At 42.1% G+C, this 23,199-nt stretch overlaps 2 protein-coding genes across 9 annotated transcripts in view; one reads left to right on the top strand and one right to left on the bottom strand.

Moving 5' to 3' along the window:
- SERAC1 (serine active site containing 1) overlaps nt 1-3,702 on the top strand; it is a 55,707-nt gene extending 52,005 nt beyond the window's left edge. For all 5 annotated transcript variants that reach the window (XM_043457032.1, XM_043457029.1, XM_043457031.1 and 2 more), the window contains one exon: nt 1,178-3,702. In XM_043457032.1, coding sequence (XP_043312967.1) covers nt 1,178-1,314 — 137 coding nt within the window. In that variant the 3' untranslated portion in view covers nt 1,315-3,702. The remainder of the gene's footprint in view (nt 1-1,177) is intronic.
- A 5,024-nt stretch (nt 3,703-8,726) lies between these two features.
- SYNJ2 (synaptojanin 2) overlaps nt 8,727-23,199 on the bottom strand; it is a 108,025-nt gene continuing 93,552 nt past the window's right edge. For 2 of the 4 annotated variants that reach the window (XM_043457025.1, XM_043457023.1), the window contains 2 exons: nt 14,009-14,160; nt 8,727-12,449 (listed from right to left, as the gene is read on the bottom strand). In XM_043457025.1, coding sequence (XP_043312960.1) covers nt 11,706-12,449; nt 14,009-14,160 — 896 coding nt within the window. In that variant the 3' untranslated portion in view covers nt 8,727-11,705. Of the gene's footprint in view, nt 12,450-13,382; nt 13,533-14,008; nt 14,161-23,199 lie in introns of all 4 variants that reach the window. The other 2 variants (XM_043457024.1, XM_043457026.1) reach the window with 2 other exon arrangements.

The raw sequence follows: 23,199 nt of genomic DNA, 5'->3' as shown, positions 1-23,199 counted from the left end.
CTGGGATGAGGACATGGCCCGTACCTGCTCCTGTAGCCAGTGTGGCTCCTTGCGGGCAGGGCTCAAATCTCAGTTCTCCTGGCAGCCTCCTCTGTTCCTCTGTGCATAGTAAGCAGCGTGGACGTTCCATGCCCTGAAATGCTTTCCCCTCATCTGGCTAACTCTTGAGTTTGCTCATCAGACTCTTTTCTGATCACCTCAGAGGCTGAGTCAAGCGGCACTGGGGGCTCTGGGCAGTCAGACGTGGAGCGTATCCAGAGCGCCTGCTGATGGGCCTTCTGTCCTGCTGCGTTAGTTATTATCTAAGTAAAATGAAAAAGGCTTGATAAGCCTCTAGTGGAACCTGAAGAGACTTTACCTTAAAGTAATATGCCATGAGGTGAAGGGTTGCTGTTTGGTAGTTGAAGAACCTGAAGAGTTCAAAGAACAGTGACTTTTTTTTGTTTTTTGGTCTTTTATGATGACTTTGGAAGCTTAAAGCAGAATTAGTATGGTGGACCAGCTGCTGGCAGTGACATAGGCTTGCTGTAATTCTGTCCACCCCTTCTTCTGTGTCACCAGCTGGCCTGTCTTCCTTCATAACCTCCACCTGCACTTGCTCACCAGGCTGGCCTCACTTGTACCCCCTGGCGCTGCCATCTCGGTGGGCTTGGCTAGGCTGAAACATCGAAAACTCACCCAGGTCTCCCAAGCACCATGTCATCTCCTTCCCTGGTAGTGAGCATGGAGGGCCTGGGTATAGAAAGGATTCTGTGTGAGACGTTCCCATTCTTTTCATCAGGGCAAGGGAGCTCACTATCGAGTTTCCCATATTAACTCTAGAAAAAGAAGTGGTCCATACAAGTGTGGGATACCTTAGTAACAGCCTGTGTATAAAGGTTTTGAAGACGACAGTGCTCAGGCACAGTTCACTATCAGATCAGGAAGTAGGCAATGCACACACATGCAGAATTTATGAGAAAAGCATAGAATCATAAAGGCACCTCCTGAGGCTCTGTCCTCTCATGATTAGGCACATACAGCTTAGCTAGAGTCAAACTTTAAGTTCCTTTGTCTTTTAGAGATTGCTGTCACAACCAACTTGACATTTACATCTACCCATCTGGTCTCTTTCCCTGTTGACAGGGGGCAGCTTATATTTTTACCTAGACTTTATGGACATTTCTGTTTTCTTTAGATTTAGGCCTTGGAGATCTAATTCCTGTGGATGTTAACCATCTGAACATTTGTAAGCCAAAGAAAAAGGATGCTTTTTTGTACCAGCGCACCTTACAGTTCATCCGTGACGCTTTAGCGAAAGACCTGGAAAACTGACAGCCGTCTTCTTCCCTTTTCATAAGTGACCACAGTGCAAGAAACGTGTTGTTCTCTTTTTTAAGCTCTACGCAATCATGCAGACATAGTCATTGTGGCATCCAGGTGGCTTGGAGTACGTCTCAGGCAACGGACTACTGTTCTGTAAAACACGAACATAAAAGTGGCAATCAAGAATGAAGGGAGGGCTAGACTGGACGGTTTTGAGTTAAAAAAAAAAAACAAAAACTTCCTGTGTGCCAGTTTATTTTGTGCAGCATTGTCCCTGGTGATCAGGAGCAAGCTGCTATGGCCACAGAGCACGTGTCCCGTGACTTCTGCCGTCTGTGGCCGTCCCCGGCGCATGCTAGGAGCAGCACGGATGACTTCTGCAGGGAGAGCCATCCCCAGCTTAGCACAGAAATGCCTCTCGGAGGGAACCTAAAGTGGAGAGAGAAGGAACTAGAACCTTCAAGACTCTGTTTTGGGTCTGGGTTTCCATGTGCTGTAAATTTTTAAAACCTTGTCAGTGTAAACCTTTGTCTAACGTGTTGACTTTGTTGTACCTCATGTCATCCATGGGTCAGTTCCTGGTAAGTTTTTATTTTCATATTGCTGAGAACAAGTATTTTTCTTTTTCAAAGAGTTCTAGCCTATAATAATTCCTTCCAGGCTGTAGCTCCCTATACTTTTTTCTCAGATAAGAATAATAAATCCATTATTGATCAGAGTGTGAAATAAAACTAGTCTAAGCCAATACACGTATTAGCAATAGTATCAAGATTCTCAGATTCATTTTAGCAAAATAAAGTATACCTTTCTTTCTTGCTCATTTGGAAGTGGTATTAATTGTCTTTAGCATGTGAGAAATAGGAAATCATATTGATGACTTTTTGAAAAATAATTGAAAAATAATTCACATACTATAAAATTTACTGTTTTAAATGTACAGCTCATGGATTTTTGGTGTAGTTACAGAGTTGTGCAACCATGACCACTATATAATTGCAGAACATTTCATCATCCCCCCAAATAACCCCATACTCACCAGCAACCAGTCTTCCTCTGCTGTCCCCCCAACCCCTGATAAACACTAATCTTTTGGTCTCTATGGATTTGTCTATTATGGACATTTCATATAAATGGAATCTTACAATGGAATGGAATGGAATCTTATGTGGCTGTCTATGTCCAGCTTCTTTCTTTTTTTTTTTAACACTTGTTTATTTATTTGTTTTAGTTGTGGTACGTAGCATCTTCAGTTGAGACACGTGGGATCTAGTTCCCTGACCAGGGATCGAACCTGGGCCCCCTGCAATGGGAGCACAGTGTCTTAGCCACTGGACTACTGGGGGAGCCCCTAGCTTCTTTCTTTGAGCATAGTGTTTTTAAGTCTCCTCCATGATATAACACGCATATATGTAGTACTTTGTTGTTTTTTATGGCAAATAATAATCTGTTGCTTGGATGTGCCACATTCGTTTACCCATCCATCAGTTGGTGGACATTTAGGTCCTTTATGTGTTGGGGCGATTATGAATAATGCTGCTGTGAACATTCGTGGACAAGTGTTTTTGTGGAGATGTTTTACATCCTCTTGGGTATATACTAGGAGTGGAATTGCTAAGTCATGTTAAACTTATGTTTACCATTTTGAAAATGATGACCATTTATAGAATGGGATAGTCAAAAACAAGTACAGCATCTGAAGGTAGATTGGGGTCATCCATAAACCCTCACAACATCTAATTGTTTAATTATGCAACGACCTAACAAGTGACTTGACTTATTATCCTGCTGCAGAGAATGTGCTGGTTAGCTGTCAGCAATAAACTAGCTAATGGGATCACAGGGTAGAGGCGTAGGTATGTTTGGTTCTTTTTTTTTTTTTCTGTTTTCCATGAACCATGGCAGATAAACCATGACTGGAACATCTGTTCATTAACATGGAGTAACAGAATGAAACTCCACTTCATAAAATCTCGATATAGCTATTATAGCTGTGCTTTAAAAATAAGATCTAGGAGAGAGAGCTTCTGAATTACTATAGTTTCTCAGGCAAGCCACCATTTCTGTTTATTCTTTTTATGAAGTGGATATGATGTACACAGATTTACTTCAATCTTTTGAGATTTAAGTCAATAATATTTTTTAAAATAATCATCACCTGAAAAACTCTTAAGAACACAACATATGAAAACATACACATTTGAAACAGTTTTAAACTTAGACCATCAATAAAATGATTCTAGTTCAATCAGCCTTGTTTAAATATCCTTTCTGGAAGAGGATTTCAGGTGACGATTTCTACTACCATTCCCCTCATGTGAAAAGTCACTTTAAATGACTCATCCAGAAGGAAATAAAACAGAATACAGGTGTGTTAGAGAGCAGACTACTGAAAGAAAGTGAAGTTGCTCAGTCATGTCCGACTCTTTGCGACCCCATGGACAGTAGCCTGCACCAGGCTCCTCCGTCCATGGGATTTTTTAGGCAACAGTACTGGAGTGGGTTGCCATTAAGCAAGTTGTAAATACAATTCAGATGACAATGAAAAACTAGTTATGCTCATCTATAACCCCTTCACTTCTTTCTGGTTTCATTGTCGACCCTAAAAGTCGAGGGCACTGATTCCCCCTTTACTCCAGTGTGTAAATGTCACCACAGAGGGACTGCTCGTGGAGCATCAGGATACCTTTCTCGATGCTGGCTCAACCATTCACCCAAGGTTACACTGACAGACGGAATATAGTGGAGGCCGTGGCCCTCGGCTCGGGGCACGCCCATGGTGTTGGGTGCTGGCAGACTTCCTGTTGAGAAAGGCGACACGGTAATACAGTAATGTACCTCTTGAACTTGGTTCATAATTTATGATGCCCCTCAAATTACTTCTAATTCCTAAAATTTGAGTTTTAGGCATGCCCTCCTGAATTTTCACATCTTTGTAGTATTTAATATGTTAATGTTTGGTTTGGTTTTTATTGACATTTGGTATAAAAATTATGTCCATGAAAAAGACATGTTCAATAAATTAAATTTTAATTAAAAAATTAACACTTTGAAAGCTCTTAAGAATTTCATTGTTTATTCTGCATCGAGTCCATCTCTCCTCTTCCTGTTTCAGACAGTTCATTACTAGCAAGACCTTTTTCAATTGACTTCTCCCCACATAGGATTACTGTCAGATGCTGTCCTCTCTTCTTCCAAAGGTCCCAGAATCCTTTTCCATTTCTATTGCCCAGTCTCTGATTCTGATTTTCACATTTGGCCTAATTGGTTCCTCATCCTAGTGATAAAACAGAACTGTAATTCAGTGAACATGTTTTGAATACTTATGCACCAAGTGTTGGCTTTATATAAGAATGTGTGCTCAGTTGTGTCCAACTCTGTGACCTCATGGACTGTAGCCTGCCAGACTCCTCTGTCCATGGGGTTTCTCAAGCAAGAATACTAGAGTAGGTAGCCATTCCCTTCTCTAGGGGATCTTCCTGACCCAGGGACTGAACCTGCATCTCCTTTATTAGCAGGCAGATTCTATACCACTGAGCTACTTGGGAAGCCCCTTATATAAGAATACAAGGTAGCTTTATTTAGCCATATTTTACAGATAGGAAAACTCAGCATTAAAATAGTCATAAAACTGGCCCAAAGTCTCAGAGCTAGTGAGAGCAAAGATTAAGCCCAGGTTTTATTTTAAAACCTATGCATGTTCATTGCAGTGTTTTCATAGAATGTTTAAAACATTAAAAACTGACAAAACATCACAGTAGTGGGTAGTCTAGGACTTCCAAGCTGATCTTAGAATTTCTCTCCCTCAATTAGCTTTAGGAGGGGGAAGAAAAAAGGAAAAGTAGAAAATAATTCAGCAGCAACTAAAATAAATGAAAGGACTAAAAGCTGTCATTAACTTTGAAAAATGGTAGCTAGGAAAAAATAAGTGATAATAGGGAAGAAGGTGGACCTCAAGATTAATACAGTCTTGAGAATTGTGATAACAGTTCTCTATTTTGTAGAAAAAAAGAGGAAGGCGGTCTTGAGCAAAGTTAAGGAATAAACCTTGAGGTTGGAAACATCTATAATTGGACATGTAAACGTGGGTGATGGGGCAGGCAGAATCAGCCAGGCTTTGTTTTCTGAAGCCCTCATGGGATTATTAAGTTCCAATACTTTGGCCACCTGATGCTCAGAGTCCACTCATTGGAAAAGACCCTGATGCTGGGAAAGATTGAAGGCAGGAGGAGAAGCTGGCAACAGAGGATGAGATGGTTGGATGGCATCACTGACTCAACGGACATGAGTCTGAGCAAGCTCCAGGAGATGGTGAAGACAGGGAAGCCTGCCGAGCTGCAGTTCATGGGGTTGCAGAGAGTCAGACACAACTGAGCGACTGGACAACAACAACATGGGACTAGGATAAGAGTCCAGGGGAAGTGAATCCCAGGATAGCCATTAAATCCTCAAAAGAAGTGGGAGAGGCCAGATCTTTAAACAAAGATAGTACAAGGCTCTCCCCACGGGTACTGTGGGGGTAACCCTTGCCCCTTCCCACACTCAGATAAAAGAAGAGGGGATGAGCAGTAACATCAAGCAGGGATGAACAGGAAGCAGTTTCAGATAAGGTGGGGGAGAGACTCAGGAGAGTTCATCCTCCATTTAGCAGGGCAAGTTTGTCTGGAAGAAGTTTATTATACCTGAGATGAAATGGCATGATACTTAAGAAAGCAAACCAAGTTTTATACTGATGGCTGAAGATTCCATTAGAAAAGGAAATGTAATCCTTGAACACAAAGAGTGATCAACAGGGAAAAAGATTCATAAACAAACTGGAAACCCAATCAAGACAATTACAGGATAAAACAGAAACCACATTAAAGAGTGGGAGAGACACAGATGAAAATCCTCTTCTTAATAGAGGTTTTGCTTAACGGCTGCAGAACCACAATGAATGCAGAAGGAAAATTAATTAGAAGACAATAGATTAGTCACCATTCAACTACAAGGTAACAGGCAGACACAGTCAACATAAACTCAGGGAGTAGGGGCCTGGATGTGTCTTTTGGCAAGTTTGGTTATTGACTAAATCCTGGCATACAAAAAAAAAAAGGAATGAAAATACTGCACTTTAAGATGCAAACAAAAATCCAAAAACCAAAAAAATGCCCTCATGTTAGAAAAGAGTGATGTTGGAAAGAAAGAATTGTGCTCAGTTGAATTGCCCTTGACATGGGTACCAAGGTAATGAACCAACATGCTCAAACCTGGAGGAGCTCAGGGAATATTGCTAATCAGTTCTAGTTCCATCCTCTTAGATTAATTTCAGGTAAATTAAGCTCGATACTTAACACTGACATGGGCTTCCCAGGTGGCTCAGTGGTAAAGAATTCTCCTGCCAATGCAAGAGATGCGGGGTTGATCCATGAATGGGAAAGATATTCTGGAGTAGGAAATGGCAACCCACTCCAGTATTTTTGCCTAGAAAATTCCATGGACAGAGGAGACTGTCAGGCTGCAGTCTTCGGGGTTGCAAAGAATCAGCATGACGGAGCACACATGCACGCATATACAATGACAAACGGTAGATGTTTATCTACGCCATATTCTCAGGTCATAATTCAATAAAATTAGGAGGAAACAATTTTACAGTGCCAAACAAACTCTTAACTACTGGAAAACTGCACAGTCTCCCTTGAACCAAAGAGAAAATAAAAGCAAATTACAGGGCTTCTCTGGTGGCTCAGTGGTAAAGAATCCACCTGCCAGTGCAAGAGACGTGGGTTTGATCATTGGGTTGGAAAAGATGGAGCAACTCAGCCCATGCACCACAACTATTAAGCCTGAATTCTGGAGCCTGGGAGCCACGCTGCTGAGCCCATGTGCCTCACTGAGTGAAGCCTGTGTGCCCTAGAGCTTGCGCGCCACAACAGAAGCTTCTGCAAACAGAAATCCACAAGCCACAACTAGAGAGTAGCCCCTGCTTTCCACAACTAGAAAAAAAGCCTGCACAGCAACAAAGACCCAGAAAAGCCATAAATAAAAAATAAAGGAAGCATAATTTTTTTAAAAAAAGCAAATTGCAATCTAGAAATTAATGAAAATGAGACTTTTTCATGCCAATGTGTGTAGGGTGCAGTTAAAGCTACAATCGGTAAAATATATCTGTAAATGTCTTTATTGTTAAGCAAGACTAAAAATAATGAAACCCAGTATGAGTTTTAATTAAGAAATTAGGAAAATAGCAAAACTAGAGAAGTGTGCAAATTAAAGATTTTAAGTTAAAATTCATTAAAAATGTTTTAAAAACTGACATAAAATAAAAATAAAAAATAGGAAATATAAATACCAATGCTGTTATTTGAAAATGTCAACAAAATTGGATAACACCTGAGAAACCCAATTAAGAAAGTGAAAGTGATGGTTATTTAACAAATGGCATAGGGTAACTACCCCTCAGGAGCATGTCGGACCCCCTACCTCACACCATTTATAAATGATGTTCCAGATGCTTTGAAGCACTGCTATTAGCCCAGGCAAAGCCTGTAACCTTAAGCATACCAACACTCAGATTTATTTAGGTATTTTTGCTGCCCACTACTTCTATTATCTACATAAATAGATAAAAATCCTAAAAATAGAATAAAATCCTAAACTGTCGTTTAAGGTGCTCTGACATTCTTTCCCATTCGCTCATTCTTTCCATGTACAGAAATCTACTTTGCTACATATCAAATTCTTAATCCTCATTCTGTCAAATCTCCCCTGGCCCTCTGCTCACAATTAATCATTCTCTCATTTGTATTCTCCTATCTCATGGAGACAGAGCTGATTATACAGGTGCAAACAGCTTGCCTTGTATGAGAATGAGTTTCAGTCTGCAACCTTGGGAAAGGAAGGTACTGTAACGGGTTCTTTCTTTCCTCCCCATCCGAGTCCCAGGCACTCAGATTAAATTAATCCAATACAGTACTTACTGGTCACGAAGGACTAGGCATCTTTAATACGTGAAGATTGTCAGTATATTCTTATTCCTGAAAGGCATCAGAGAACATTTATGACCTAAATTTCGTGTATTAATTAGTTAAAAACAAACCTAGACAGAACTGGAAGACTACTTTTGCCTGTCTCCATGCAATAATGGACTCAAATCACTTCAGCAGTCTAAGTTTGCTATAAGATCCTATAGAACATGAATCCTAGCATCTCTCAATATTACAGCATAAAGTTATTAATGATCTGGCAGTAAGCCCTGCCAGCAGCATTCAACTCATAAATTCTTAGCCAAGTTATTACTTTTATGCCGCTTTAACTTAGTTTGATGGTTGAAAAAAGAAACAGAAACTCAGAGGAATAACTAATAATCACATTTCAGTCAGAATAAAAGGCTAGCCGAAGATACCCCAAGCTTCTCTTCATATCTGAAAAGAACAAAGCCAAACATTTTTTTAAAAAAAGACAAAACATTTAATAGGTGTTTTTTTACAATTTCAGTACAAATTATCACTTCAAATAAAGAGTTTTTATTCATTGCTAGTCATCCAGTAAGTTCAGTAAGCAATTTTTGCAGCTTTCCTTTTTAATAGAATTACTTTATTACAAAAGAAATGTTTTTATACATTACCTTGCTTATTACTTATACACAGGTCAGGAGAATTTTAAGTGTCTTGAACTTCAACAACTTTAACCTTTCACAGGAGTCACTTGGGCAGATGTCCCAGTTTCAGTAATTTACTGGAACAATTTTTTTTTAAATAGGCAAGAAGTTTGGGAAGATTATGTTGTAAAAAGGAATTTAATTGGGTTCAGGGAGACAATGCCAAATTATAAAGTCTGTGCCTAAAATACTCTGTGGTGAACAGTAACACCTTACAGAACAGTAATGAAATAAACTGCAAGGGCACATTAAGAAGGCTGGTGTGGGAGCATCAAAGAAAGATTAAAAATAAAAACCCCAGAATGAAATCCCCAGGATGCCAGCTGCTCACTGTCAAGATTATTCAACCAATTCCACTGCCAGCCTAGGAAAGATACCAACTGTTAAGCAATGATTTAAAAAATAAGACAATTCCAATTGTCACTTTTTAAGAGAATGTGAGTGTGAGAACCTTACATATTATCAACTCAAAACCCAGTCTCTGTTATTCATTAAATCTGAACAGCTATGATCAAATAGTATTCATTTCATGTTAAACTACTTATAATTTTTCCTTCGACCTGCCTCAATACAAGTGTGTTAATGCTTACTGTCAGATTCTTTGTATGTGTGATGAACACCTATCTTAAATGAAGTTCTGTTCTCAGTACCATTTATTGGCTATTTGTTGTCTAGAACAAAGAAGAAACCTGAAAATTAAGCCCTAGAAGCAATTTTTGTGGTGCTTACTGCCCCCCACCCTTGCTTTTTCTGACTTAATACACAGATATGCCTTCATATTCACCTCCTTTTTAGCAGGAAAGAGGTTATAGAGAAAACAGTATTTGAATTTAAAAATCTTTGATTCTATTCTCAACTGTACCCTTTAAAAGCAATGTGAATCCTGCAAATGATTTACCTTTTTCCAAAGCCTATCCCCTATCCTGCGGCCTCTCTCCCAACTCTTTCAATGATCATGTTTACTTCTTACACTTCTTAGAGACGTAAAAATGATATAAAGGAGGTAAGTGCTAGAGAAGGTGTCCTAATCAGCTAAGGCTAAAAACACCATTTTTTATGACCGAGTTAACTACTCACATTATCTGCTTATCTCCATGGCTCACTAGTATCTTTTTCTTAGTTTTCAGGTGAAATGAGATATAGCTTTGTTTTTGTCTTGAGTGCCAGACTTAAATAATCTGTACTGTATCTTGATAGTGGCGATGAAAGTTAATTCTGAAACCCCAGAGGTTTGATTAGTAGGAGAGTGGCATTTCCCCTGGCAAGATGATTACTGCCACAACAACAAAACCATTAATTCTGAATACAGGAATTCCCTGGTTCATTGATTTTTGATTCTATGACATGAAAGATGCCTATGTGGTATGTGGTACACTACGATCTTGCCAATTTCTTATCAGCAAAATTGTGAAGTCTGTTCCCAAAGACTTCCAGGCCTCCTAACATTCTTTTAGAAATGTAAAGCAGCATGGCAATGTCTTTCTAGATGACTGAATAAGAAAGACTGAAGGCAGGAGGAGAAGGGGGCGACAGAGGATGAGATGGTTGGACGGCATCACCGACTCAATGGACATGAGTTTGAGCAAGCTCCAGGAGTTGGTGATGGACAGGGTAGCCCGGTGTGCTGCAGTCCATGGGGTCACAAAGAGTCGGACACAACTGAGTGATTGAACTGAACTGAACTGAATAGTTCAGAGGTGGTGCTGGAAATGTATAGGAGGAAAAAAAAAACCCTAATAAAATGTAGATGATAAGTTAACTCAAGATATCCTGGGGTTTCTTATACTTGGGGACATATGGTGGTTTCCTTCCTGAAACCACAGTCAAGTAGACCAGACTAAAACAAATATTCTTCAAATTATGATGATTAGACTCAATATTATGTGCCAGTATGAGTTTTCACAATCTGTGCTTTTACCGGATATGGAAAATAAGGGGGAAAGCAGCCCATGAGGTTTTATTCAATAGGGAATAGAGAATATGAAAAATCAGTAGCACACCAGAGCTTAGGATTGCAGCAATTTATGGGACATGCAAAGTCTAAGACATGGGACAGGAGGCTCTAGCCAGCTGGAGCTTGGGTGAACCTAATGGTATATGATCCAGAACCGTAGCAGGGAATGCCACCATCTCCCTGAAGACTTGCACACCTTCATGGTTAATATACACGTACATAAACAAACACAACAGCTGTTGGGAATGTATAGTCTTGTCTTTTGGTGAACCTATTTGCTGCTTCCTACTCTGGTATTTTTTTTTTTAACCTGGTGTTGGCTAGGCCCAGCTCTCGATGTTCCCAGCCACCTTCTAATGTAATCCTGTGGGCATCAACCTTCAGTGGGTCACCAAAAAGTTATTCCAAATCTGTAAACTGCAAACAGTATTTTTCTAAAAACCACACCACATACACACATAAATTAAACAATCATTTAAAATTCTGTGGGAAGGAGCTTCCTGGGCATTAGGGGCTAGGTTTCCTTTCCTAAAATCCACAGGCTGAATCTACCCGGAGGTTTCTCATACCCTGAGAGGAGACGGAACATGCACAAGTCTGCAATAAAACGTATCTTGGTGGCTGAGTAATAATCGTATCGAGTAAGAGACACAAGTTTTGTAAACTACACAGGAGTACCCATGTTTTTCGGTGTGCCTTTAACTAATGTCTCTTTCCAGGTGGGGCTGAGGGCAGTGGGCCTTCCCCCTGTAAAGTGGAGGGAGGGAAGGAGGCAGGCATCCTGCCGAGGAGCGGCGGTGGGTTTCCCCGTCAGGTTTTCGCCAGCGGGTCAAACACCTGCAGCACCGTTCTCTTGTCCTTGTCGCTGATTGTCACCCAGGAACCGACGTCTTTTGGTCTGTGCTCCGGGGGCGGCTCCTGGGCTGGTGAGGCACTGATTTGCAAAGGGGCTGAGTGCACCCTTCCGAGGTTCCCTGCCCCCGAGTCTGGGGGATCGGAGCTCTTGGAAAGCCAGGAATTATTCAACAGGTTAGGGTGGTGGAGGAGGCTCCAGAAGGGATCCTGACAGTCACCGAGAAGAGGGGCACCCACTGATTTTCTGTCCGTGGTGCCATCAGCCTCGGGGCTTGCAGGTGATGATGAAACGCCCAGGAAAGCCGGCTGTGGAGAGAGCGCACCCCCGGCAGGCGGGGCTGTGGGGGGACCGTCGCTGCAGGGGAGCCCCCGGAGAAGCTGGCTGCTGCTCTGCAGCGCCTGGAGGTGGAAGGCCGCTGGCGCCGACTTCTTCCTGCGCGGGGGCACCTGCGGCACGAGGGGCGGGGCCTCCGGAGTGGGTGGGGGGGCCATGGGCGGGGCCTCTGGGGTGGGCGGGGTGGTTGTGGGCGGAGCCTCGTCAGAAGCGGGCTTCCTGGCGGCACCTTTCCGCAGCTGAAGGGTTCTCGGTTTGGGAACCGGAGGGACTGTCGCTAGTGGAGGGGTGTCAGGGCTCGATTCTGGGGGCCCGATTGTAAAATGGACGGCCTGATGCCCAAGCTGTTCTTCCGGTGACGCGGGCTGAGAAAAGGTACAACGAAGAGCGTCAGTAAGTAGCCCGCCCAGGGAACTGGGAATCGATCAGCACACAGATGATGTCTGCTGGGGGAGCAGAGATGGGGCCACACGGACATTCTAGCAAATTCAGGATTTGAGAATGTCTGGGATGCGGGGGTGTCATCAGGCACGAAAGAGCATGGGAGAAACACACAGGTATCAAGGAGGAACAGCAGGTCCCACGAAATATGAGTGGAGGCTTCAAATCCACCACAGGGAATAATCTGAAACAAGTTTCTCTGTTACCTAGGAAACAGGATTATATTCTTCCTTTATTAAACAGCGAACCTCTCTGGAAACTCTTCCTGGAGGCCGCAGCTTTGATGATTCAGTGAAGTAGCTTATGTTAAGCTAATTGAAGGACTCACTGAAGGGTATACTGGCTCCTTGAATCTTTGCTATTTAAATAGAGAAGAATGGCAAATTTCACACAGGAACTTCCCTTCCTCGGTTCTAACGGACCACAAAGGAAACAACTGCATGAAACCACAGGGAGCTTTTGTATAGACATGTACATGTACCGACATGTTTAAGCTGTCCGTAGCTTAAACATCAGCATTTCAGTATTGCCACTGGTTCTTCAGATAAACCAGCTGCAAAAAACAACCTGTTCTCTGACAGCCTTTTACTGCAGCTCCTGTGCAGCTGGTGAGGAAAACGAACCCATTTCTAACCTCTGGCCTTGAAAAGACAAAGTGAGGACAGAGAAGAGGCCGAGGAAAGAAGTCTGTAAGTGCAAGGAGGCGTGGAAAATGGGCGGATGAATGAGCAGACGTGGAACAGCAAAGCAACCCAGAAAACACAATGCCGGCTCTGGAAGAACCAGGCACCCAAGCCACGCTCACACTTTCTCCAGGTGGACAAGCAGCCATTCTGTAACGACCGGCCAAGGATTACCGAGTGTCCGTGACTGGCATACTGAGCTCAAACGGAAGATCCAGATGTCTCTAGAGGTGCCAGTCTTTGGGCTGCTACTGTCCTGACAAACTCATGTCTCTGAAGCAGCAAGCAAGGCTGAGAAGCTTGAGAGCGAGAGCAGAAAACAATCTGCAAGAAAAGTGGCAAGAAAAGCTGTCGCGCCTCCAGGATCCACGGCCGCACAAGCGCTTGTCAAACAAGGCCCATCCGGAGACGGTGACTGTTCCTCCAATGCACATAAGATCAGTACATGTGAACTGAGGGCACAGGACACAGACCACACACCCAAATGGGAATTACTGGGACACATGGAATACAGCGTCCCAGGCTGGTTTGGTTTGGGAACGGAAATGGAACATTTGGACAGAATGATACCTCCAAGCTGTTCCTGTCTTGGTGAGAAATTCCCAATGTTTCTGCTCAGCGAGAGCCAAGAAGCACCAGGGATGAGGAGGAGAAAGCGATTGCCAGACATGTTCCTCAAGGATGGGGCTGTGGCTGGGAGTTGTGAATGTGTATAAAGAGACCAGTCGGAGACATACTTCTTATCTGAGGAGACATCTGAGCAGCCCAAGAGCGACAGGCTTACACGACCAGGTCCTTACCTTTCCTGTCCTCCTCAAGGTTGGCTTCTTGATGGCAGGAACCCTAGGGGCAGGCCGACGGGGCAGAAGAGGCGCCACCCCTACTGTGGGCTCTGGTTTGGAAGATCCCTGGTCCCTTAAGGCTGGAGTATTTAGGGCTTCTCCTGGGACTCCTGAAACATGGAATGGCGTGGTAAAGGCGTAAAGGACGAGGCATTATTTGAAGGATAAGGCCATGTATTTCTCTTTGATCTAAATCTCTGAGGGTTGTCAGGACCAAGCAGCTAGGTTTGGCCCCAGCTCCTCACGCTCACCACCCCTCAGGGATGGTGATCTGGGGTTCTGTGTAGGGGTGAATCAATGAGACCCTAAGATCAGGTGCAAAGTTTAATGTGTCCCCATGTTGCTCAGGGGAGATGATGTAGAACTCCTTGAAATCTCAGCAGGGCCCATGAGAAGGAAAACATTAAGTTGCAACACGGGGTAGAGTTCAAACCTCAAACCTCCCCCACCTTCCACGTCTATAGAGACTTGGAAAAAAAAAATCTTGACTGTAATCTAATTCACATACCATAAAATTTACCCTTTTTAAAGGATTATACTTTGTGGTTATAGTCACAAAGTTGTACAACCATTATCACCATTTGGTCCCCAGAACGTCTTCATCACCCCAAAAAGAGACTCCACACGTTTCCACAGCAGTCACTGCCCAGTCCCTTCTCTCCTCTCGCCCCTGAAAACCACTATAATTTCCTCTCTGTATAGATCTGACTATTCTGGACAGTTCACATAAATGGAATCATACAACACATGGCCTTTTGGGTCCGTTTTCTTTCACTCAGCACAGTATTTTCATGATTCACCCATGACAGAGCATGTGTTAGCACTCCATTCTTTTTTATGGCTGAATAATATTCCATGGGATGGATATGCTCCATTTTATCCATTTGACCTTGGAGTCTAGAGCAGGGGCTGATAGAAGGGGGAAGTATGAGAAGTTCAGGTCAGCTGTCTTGAGAGAAGAGGCTAAAAAGAGATCTAGTGGGGCCTAAAGAATGCAGTAGGGATGCTGGTAATAACAGCAATAGGATTTTAGAGGTGGGGCATTCTAGAGGGTGGCACTGAGCTCTGAAGAAGGCTATGGGTGAAGGTCTAATGGACTAGAGGTGAGGAAGGAGGGAGGTGCTGTTGGGGGCCGGGTGGAAGACAGTCCATTAGCTGATGGACACTTGGGTTGTTTCATCCGTACAATGAATTTTTTTTTTAAATAAAAAAGAAACCATGGTGTTATCATGCAACAATGTTTCTCCTCCTCTTAATCCATGCCCTCTTTAAATGTTATTTGGGAATTTCAAATAAATGAAATATCCAGACTAAAAACAAATCAAGCAACTGTAACTGCACCTGGCTTTTCAGAGGGCATACTTTCCCCTCGTCAAAAGAGTCTAGTATAAAGTCAAAGCAAACAAACCAAAAACCCCTCAAAGTTGCTAGTCATGATTCTGAATGCATAGGGGAGATTCTAAGTTAAAACATGGTTAACAAGGGTTAGGTGAAGTGACAGCAACAAAAAATGAACAGGCAGCATGGCAGAGAAGAGGTCCCTCCCTGACAGTAAAGAATCTAGGGATGGAGGAGGAGCCAAGATGGCGGAGGAGTAGGACGGGGAGACCACTTTCTCTCCTACAAATTCATCAAAAGAATAACTGAAGCAGAACAAACTTCGCAAAACAACTTCTGATCGCTAGCTGAGGTCATCAGGCGCCCAGAAAAGCAGCCCATTGTCTTCGAAAGGAGGTAGGACAAATTATAAAAGATAAAAAGTGAGACAAAAGAGCTAAGGACGGAGATCCGTCCCGGGAAGGGAGTCTTAGGCGGCATTGCTTGGGGTAGGGTCCGGGCCTGAGTGCCCTGAGGACAATCGGACGGAGCTTCTGTGAGTTGCCAACTTGAACTGTGGGAGACCAAAAGAGAGAGAGTAAATTAACCGGCCCAAACACACTGCCGGCCGTTAGCAGAACAAAGAGACCGAGAAAGTCCAGAGAAGAGCTTGCAGGCTGCGGACCGGCCCAGCCCCGCCGGAGGCAGGAGGCAGGGGGGAGGGGAAGGTCGCGGTGAGACACAGGCCGCAGGCACCCGACCGGCGCGGGCGGGGACTGGGGCTGGGGACGCGGAGGGCGGAAGGCGCGCGCACCCGACTGGCGCCAGCGGAAACTGAGACTGGGTCCGCGGAAGGGAGTGGGTGCGCCACACCTGGGTAGAGTGCGCCCACCAAGCCCCTGGCTGCCTGGACCGCTCTGACGGGGAAGGCACAGAGAGCGGGCGCAGCTTTTCGTTCCGCGCTTTTGTGGAACACCCGAGGGCTGGAACCTCGCGCAGCGCGGCCGCGCTCCATATAGAACAGCCGGGAGCCTGAGCAGCGCAGACGGAGAAAGCAGCGTCAGCCCCTCCCGGCAGCGCCAGCCCGTCCCCACAGCGCCAGCCCCTCCCTGCAGCGCCAGCCCGTCCCCACAGCGCCAGCCCCTCCCCGCAACGCCAGCCCCTCCCCGCAGAGCGACGGAACTAGCTACCTGAATAAGAGTCCACCTCCGCCCGCCTGTGTCAGGGCGGAAATGAGGCTCCAAAGAGACCGGCAAACAGAAGCCAAATAAACAAAGGGAACCGCTTCAGAAGGGACTGGTGCAACAGATTAAAATCCCTCTAGAAAACACCGACTACACCGGAAGGGGCCTGTAGATATCGAGAAGTGTAAGCTGGAACGAGGAGCTATCTGAAACTGAGCCGAACCCACACTGACCGCAGCAGCTCCAGAGAAGCTCCTAGATATATTTTTACTTTTTTTTTCTCTTCTTTTTTTCTTTTTTCCCTTATATTTTCCTTTAAAATTCCCTATTACTCCCCCATTACTCCTTAACTTTCATTTTCATAGATTTTTACGATTTTTTTAATTAGGGAAAAAAAATTTTTTTTTTCTCTTTTTCTTTTTTCTTTTTTTTTTTTCTTTCCTTTTTCTCTTCTATTTTCTATTTTTCTTTTTCTCTTATTTCTTTTAAAGTCCTCTAGTACTCCTCTACTACTCCTTAATTTTCATTTTCAATACACTATAACCTTACAAAAAAAAAAAGAGAAGCCCTATTTTTAAACCGAAGATTATTCTCTCCCAATCTTGACTCTCTGTTTTCTACCTCAGAACACCTCTATTTCCTCCTTTCCCCTTCTCTTCCCAATCCAATTCTGTGAATCTTTGTAGGTGACTGGGCTACGGAGAACACTCTGGGAACAGACAGCTGCATAGATCTGTCTCTCTCCTCTTGAGTCCCCCTTTTTCTCCTCCTGCTCATCTCTATCTCTCTCCTCCCTCTCCTCTTCTTCATGTAACTCTGTGAACCTCTCTGGGTATGCCTAACAGGGGGAGAATCTTTTCGCCATTAACCTAGAAGTTTCTTATCAGTGCTGTATAGCTGGAGAAATCCTGAGACTACAGGAAGAATAAAACTGAAATCCAGAGGCAGGAGACTTAAGCCCAAAACCTGAGAACACCAGAAAACTCCTGACTACATGGAACTTTAAGTAATAAGTGACTGTCCAAAAGCCTCCATACATACACTGAAACCAACCACCACCCAAGAGCCAATAAGTTTTAGAGCAAGACATACCATGCAAATTCTCCAGCAACACAGGAACATAGCCCTGAATGTCAACATACAGGCTGCCCAAGGTCACACCTAACACATAGACCCATCTCAAAACCCATTACTGGGCACTCCATTGCTCTCCAAAGAGAAGAAATCAAGTTCCACGCACCAGAACACTGACGCAAGCTTCCCTAACCAGGAAATCTTGACAAGCCAATCGTCTAACCCCACCCACTGGGTAAATCCTCCACAATAAAAAGGAACCACAGACCTCCAGAATACAGAAAGCCCACTCCAGATACAGCAATCTAAACAAGATGAAAAGGCAAAGAAATACCCAACAGGTAAAGGAACATGAAAAATGCCCACCAAGTCAAACAAAAGAGGAGGAGATAGGGAATCTACCTGAAAAAGAATTTAGAATAATGATAATAAAAATGATCCAAAATCTTGAAAACAAAATGGAGTTACAGATAAATAGCCTGGAAACAAAGATTGAAAAGATTCAAGAAATGTTTAATAAAGACCTAGAAGAAATAAAAAAGTCAATTAAAAATGAATAATGCAATGAATGAGATCAAAAACACTTTGGAGGGAACCAAGAGTAGAATAACGGAGGCAGAAGATAGGATAAGTGAGGTAGAAGATAAAATGGTGGAAATAAATGAAGCAGAGAGGAAAAAAGAAAAAAGGATCAAAAGAAATGAGGACAACCTCAGGGACCTCTGGGACAATGTGAAACCCCCAACATTCGAATCATAGGAGTTCCAGAAGAAGAAGACAAAAAGAAAGGCCATGAGAAAATACTCGAGGAGATAATAGCTGAAAACTTCCCTAAAATGGGGAAGGAAATAGCCATCCAAGTCCAAGAAACCCAGAGAGTCCCAAACAGGATAAACCAAGGCGAAACACCCCAAGACACATATTAATCAAATTAACAAAGATCAAACACAAAGAACAAATATTAAAAGCAGCAAGGGAGAAACAACAAACAACACACAAAGGGATTCCCATAAGGATAACAGCTGATCTATCAATAGAAACCCTCCAGGCCAGAAGGGAATGGCAGGACGTACTGAAAGTAATGAAAGAGAATAACCTACAACCTAGATTACTGTATCCAGCAAGGATCTCATTCAGATATGAAGGAGAATTCAAAAGCTTTACAGATAAGCAAAAGCTGAGAGAATTCAGCACCACCAAACCAGCTCTTCAACAAATGCTAAAGGATCTTCTCTAGACAGGAAATGCAGAAAGGTTGTATAAACGTGAACCAAAAACAACAAAGTAAATGGCAACGGGACCACACCTATCAATAATTACCTTAAGTGTAAATGGGTTGAATGTCCCAACCAAAAGACAAAGATTGGCTGAATGGATACAACAGACCCCTATATATGCTGTCTACAAGAGACCCCCTCAAAACAAGAGACACATACAAAACTAAAAAGTGAAGGGCTGGAAAAAAATATTTCATGCAAACGGAGACCAAAAAAAAGCAGGAGTCGCAATACTCATATCAGATAAAATAGACTTTCAAATAAAGGATGTGAAAAGAGACAAAGAAGGACACTACATAATGATCAAAGGATTAATGCAAGAAGAAGATATAACAATTATAAATTTATATGCACCCAACATAGGAGCAAAACCGCAATAATTACGGCAAACACTTACGAGTAATGAAAGAGGAAATTAATAGTAACACAATAATAGTGGGAGACTTTAATACCCCACTCACAACTATGGATAGATCAACTAAACAGAAAACTAACAAGGAAACACAAACCTTAAATGACACAATGGACTAGACCTAATTGATATCTATAGGACATTTCACCCCAAAACAATCAACTTCACCTTTTTTCTCAAGTGCACACGGAACCTTCTCCAGAATAGATCACATCCTGGGCCATAAATCTAGTCTTGGAAAATTCAAAAAAATTGAAATCATTCCAGTCATCTTTTCTGACCACAGTGCAGTAAGATTAGATCTCAATTACAGGAAAAAAATTGTTAAAAATTCAAACACCTGGAGGCTAAATAACACGCTTCTGAATAACCAACAAATCATAGAAGAAATCAAAAAAGAAATCAAAATATGTATAGAAATGAATGAAAATGAAAACACAACAACCCAAAACCTATGGGACACTGTAAAAGCAGTGCTAAGGGGAAGGTTCATAGCATTACAGGCTTACATCAAGAAACAAGAAAAAAGCCAAATAAATAACCTAACTCTACACCTAAAGCAATTAGAGAAGGAAGAAATGAAGAACCCCAGGGTTAGGCAGAAGGAAAGAATCTTAAAAAAATCAGGGCAGAAAATAAATGCAAAAGAAACTAAAGAGACCATAGCAAAAATCAACAAAGCTAAAAGCTGGTTTTTTGAAAAAAAAACAAAATTGACAAACCATTAGCAAGACTCATTAAGAAACAAAGAGAGAAGAACCAAATTAACAAAATTAGAAATGAAAATGGAGAGATCACAACAGACAACACTGAAATACAAAGGATCATAAGAGACTACTACCAGCAGCTCTATGCCAATAAAATGGACAACTTGGATGAAATGGACAAATTCTTAGAAAAGTATAACTTTCCAAAACTGAACCAGGAAGAAATAGAAGATCTTAACAGACCCATCACAGGCAAGGAAATCGAACCTGTCATCAAAAATCTTCCAGCAAACAAAAGCCCAGGACCAGATGGCTTCACAGCTGAATTCTACCAAAAATTTAGAGAAGAGCTAACACCTATCTTACTCAAACTCTTCCAGAAAATTGCAGATGAAGGTAAAGCTTCCAAACTCATTCTATGAGGCCACCATCACCCTAATTCCAAAACCAGACAAAGATGCCACAAAAAAGGAAAACTACAGGCCAATATCACTGATGAACATAGATGCAAAAATCCTTAACAAAATTCTAGCAAACAGAATCCAACAACATATTAAAAAAATCATACACCATGACCAAGTGGGCTTTATCCCAGGAATGCAAGGATTCTTTAATATCCGCAAATCAATCAATGTAATACACCACATAACAAATTGAAAGATAAAAACCATATGATTATCTCAATAGATGCAGAGAAAGCCTTTGACAAAATTCAACACTCATTTATGATTAAAACTCTCCAAAAAGCAGGAATAGAAGGAACATACCTCAACATAATAAAAGCTATATATGACAAACCCACAGCAAGCATCACCCTCAATGGTGAAAAATTGAAAGCATTTCCCCTGAAATCAGGAACAAGACAAGGGTGCCCACTCTCACCACTACTGTTCAACATAGTGTTGGAAGTTTTGGCCACAGCAATCAGAGCAGAAAAAGAAGTAAAAGGAATCCAGATAGGAAAAGAAGAAGTGAAACTCTCACTGTTTGCAGATGACATGATCCTCTACATAGAAAACCCTAAAGACTCTACCAGAAAATTACTAGAGCTAATCAATGAATATAGTAAAGTTGCAGGATATAAAATTAACACACAGAAATCCCTTGCATTCCTATATACTAACAATGAAAAAACAGAAAGAGAAATTAAGGAAACAATACCATTCACCATTGCAACAAAAAGAATAAAATACTTAGGAGTATATCTACCTAAAGAAACAAAAGACCTATACATAGAAAACTATAAAACACTGATGAAAGAAATCAAAGAGGACACAAACAGATGGAGAAACATACCGTGTTCATGGATTGGAAGAATCAATATTGTCAAAATGGCTATTCTACCCAAAGCAATCTATAGATTCAATGCAATCCCTATCAAGCTACCAACGGTATTTTTCACAGAACTAGACCAAATAATTTCACAATTTGTATGGAAATACAAAAACCTCGAATAGCCAAAGTAATCTTGAGAAAGAAGAATGGAACTGGAGGAATCAACCTGCCTGACTTCAGACTCTACTACAAAGCCACAGTCATCAAGACAGTATGGTACTGGCACAAAGACAGAAATATAGATCAATGGAACAGAATAGAAAGCCCAGAGATAAATCCACGAACCTATGGACACTTATCTTTGACAAAGGAGGCAAGGATATACAATGGAAAAAAGACAACCTCTTTAACAAGTGGTGCTGGGAAAACTGGTCAACCACTTGTAAAAGAATGAAACTAGAACACTTTCTAACACCATACACAAAAATAAACTCAAAATGGATTAAAGATCTAAATGTAAGACCAGAAACTATAAAACTCCTAGAGGAGAACATAGGCAAAACACTCTCCGACATAAATCACAGCAAGATCCTCTATGACCCACCTCCCAGAATATTGGAAATAAAAGCAAAACTAAACAAATGGGACCTAATGAAACTTAAAAGCTTTTGCACAACAAAGGAAACTATAAGCAAGGTGAAAAGACAGCCCTCAGATTGGGAGAAAATAATAGCAAATGAAGAAACAGACAAAGGATTAATCTCAAAAATATACAAGCAACTCCTGCAGCTCAATTCCAGAAAAATAAATGACCCAATCAAAAAATGGGCCAAAGAACTAAACAGACATTTCTCCAAAGAAGACATACAGATGGCTAACAAACACATGAAAAGGTGCTCAACATCACTCATTATTAGAGAAATGCAAATCAAAACCACAATGAGGTACCATTACACACCAGTCAGGATGGCTGCTATCCAAAAGTCTACAAGCAATAAATGCTGGAGAGGGTGTGGAGAAAAGGGAACCCTCTTACACTGTTGGTGGGAATGCAAACTAGTACAGCCGCTATGGAAAACAGTGTGGAGATTTCTTAAAAAACTGGAAATAGAACTGCCATATGACCCAGCAATCCCACTCTGGGCATACACACTGAGGAAACCAGATCTGAAAGAGACACGTGCACCCCAATGTTCATCGCAGCACTGTTTATAATAGCCAGGACATGGAAGCAACCTAGATGCCCATCAACAGATGAATGGATAAGGAAGCTGTGGTACATATACACCATGGAATTTTACTCAGCCGTCAAAAAGAATTCATTTGAACCAGTCCTAATGAGATGGATGAAACTGGAGCCCCTTATACAGAGTGAAGTAAGCCAGAAAGATAAAGAACATTACAGCATACTAACACATATATATGGAATTTAGAAAGATGGTAACGATAACCCTATATGCAAAACAGAAAAAGAGACACAGAAATACAGAACAGACTTTTGAACTCTGTGGGAGAATGTGAGGGTGGGATATTTCAAAAGAACAGCATGTATACTCTCTATGGTGTGAAACAGATCACCAGCCCAGGTGGGATGCATGAGACAAGTGCTCGGGCCTGGTGCACTGGGAAGACCCAGAGGAATCGGGTGGAGAGGGAGGTGGAGAGGGGGATCGGGATGGGGAATACGTGTAAATCTATGGCTGATTCATATCAATGTATGACAAAACCCACTGAAAAAAACAAAACAAAACAAAAAAAGCAAGCTCATAGGGGGAAAAAAAAAAAAAAAGAATCCACCTGGCAATGCAGGGAAGAAAAAAAAAAAAGAAAGAAAGAAAAGAAAACGGTATATCACTATCTTTCATGAGTGTTAATCACACAGTCATGTCTGACTCTTTTGCAA

The sequence above is a fragment of the Cervus canadensis genome, chromosome 33, assembly GCF_019320065.1.
Source record: "Cervus canadensis isolate Bull #8, Minnesota chromosome 33, ASM1932006v1, whole genome shotgun sequence".
Taxonomy (NCBI): Eukaryota; Metazoa; Chordata; class Mammalia; order Artiodactyla; family Cervidae; genus Cervus; species Cervus canadensis.
This window is presented reverse-complemented; position numbering and strand designations above follow the sequence as displayed.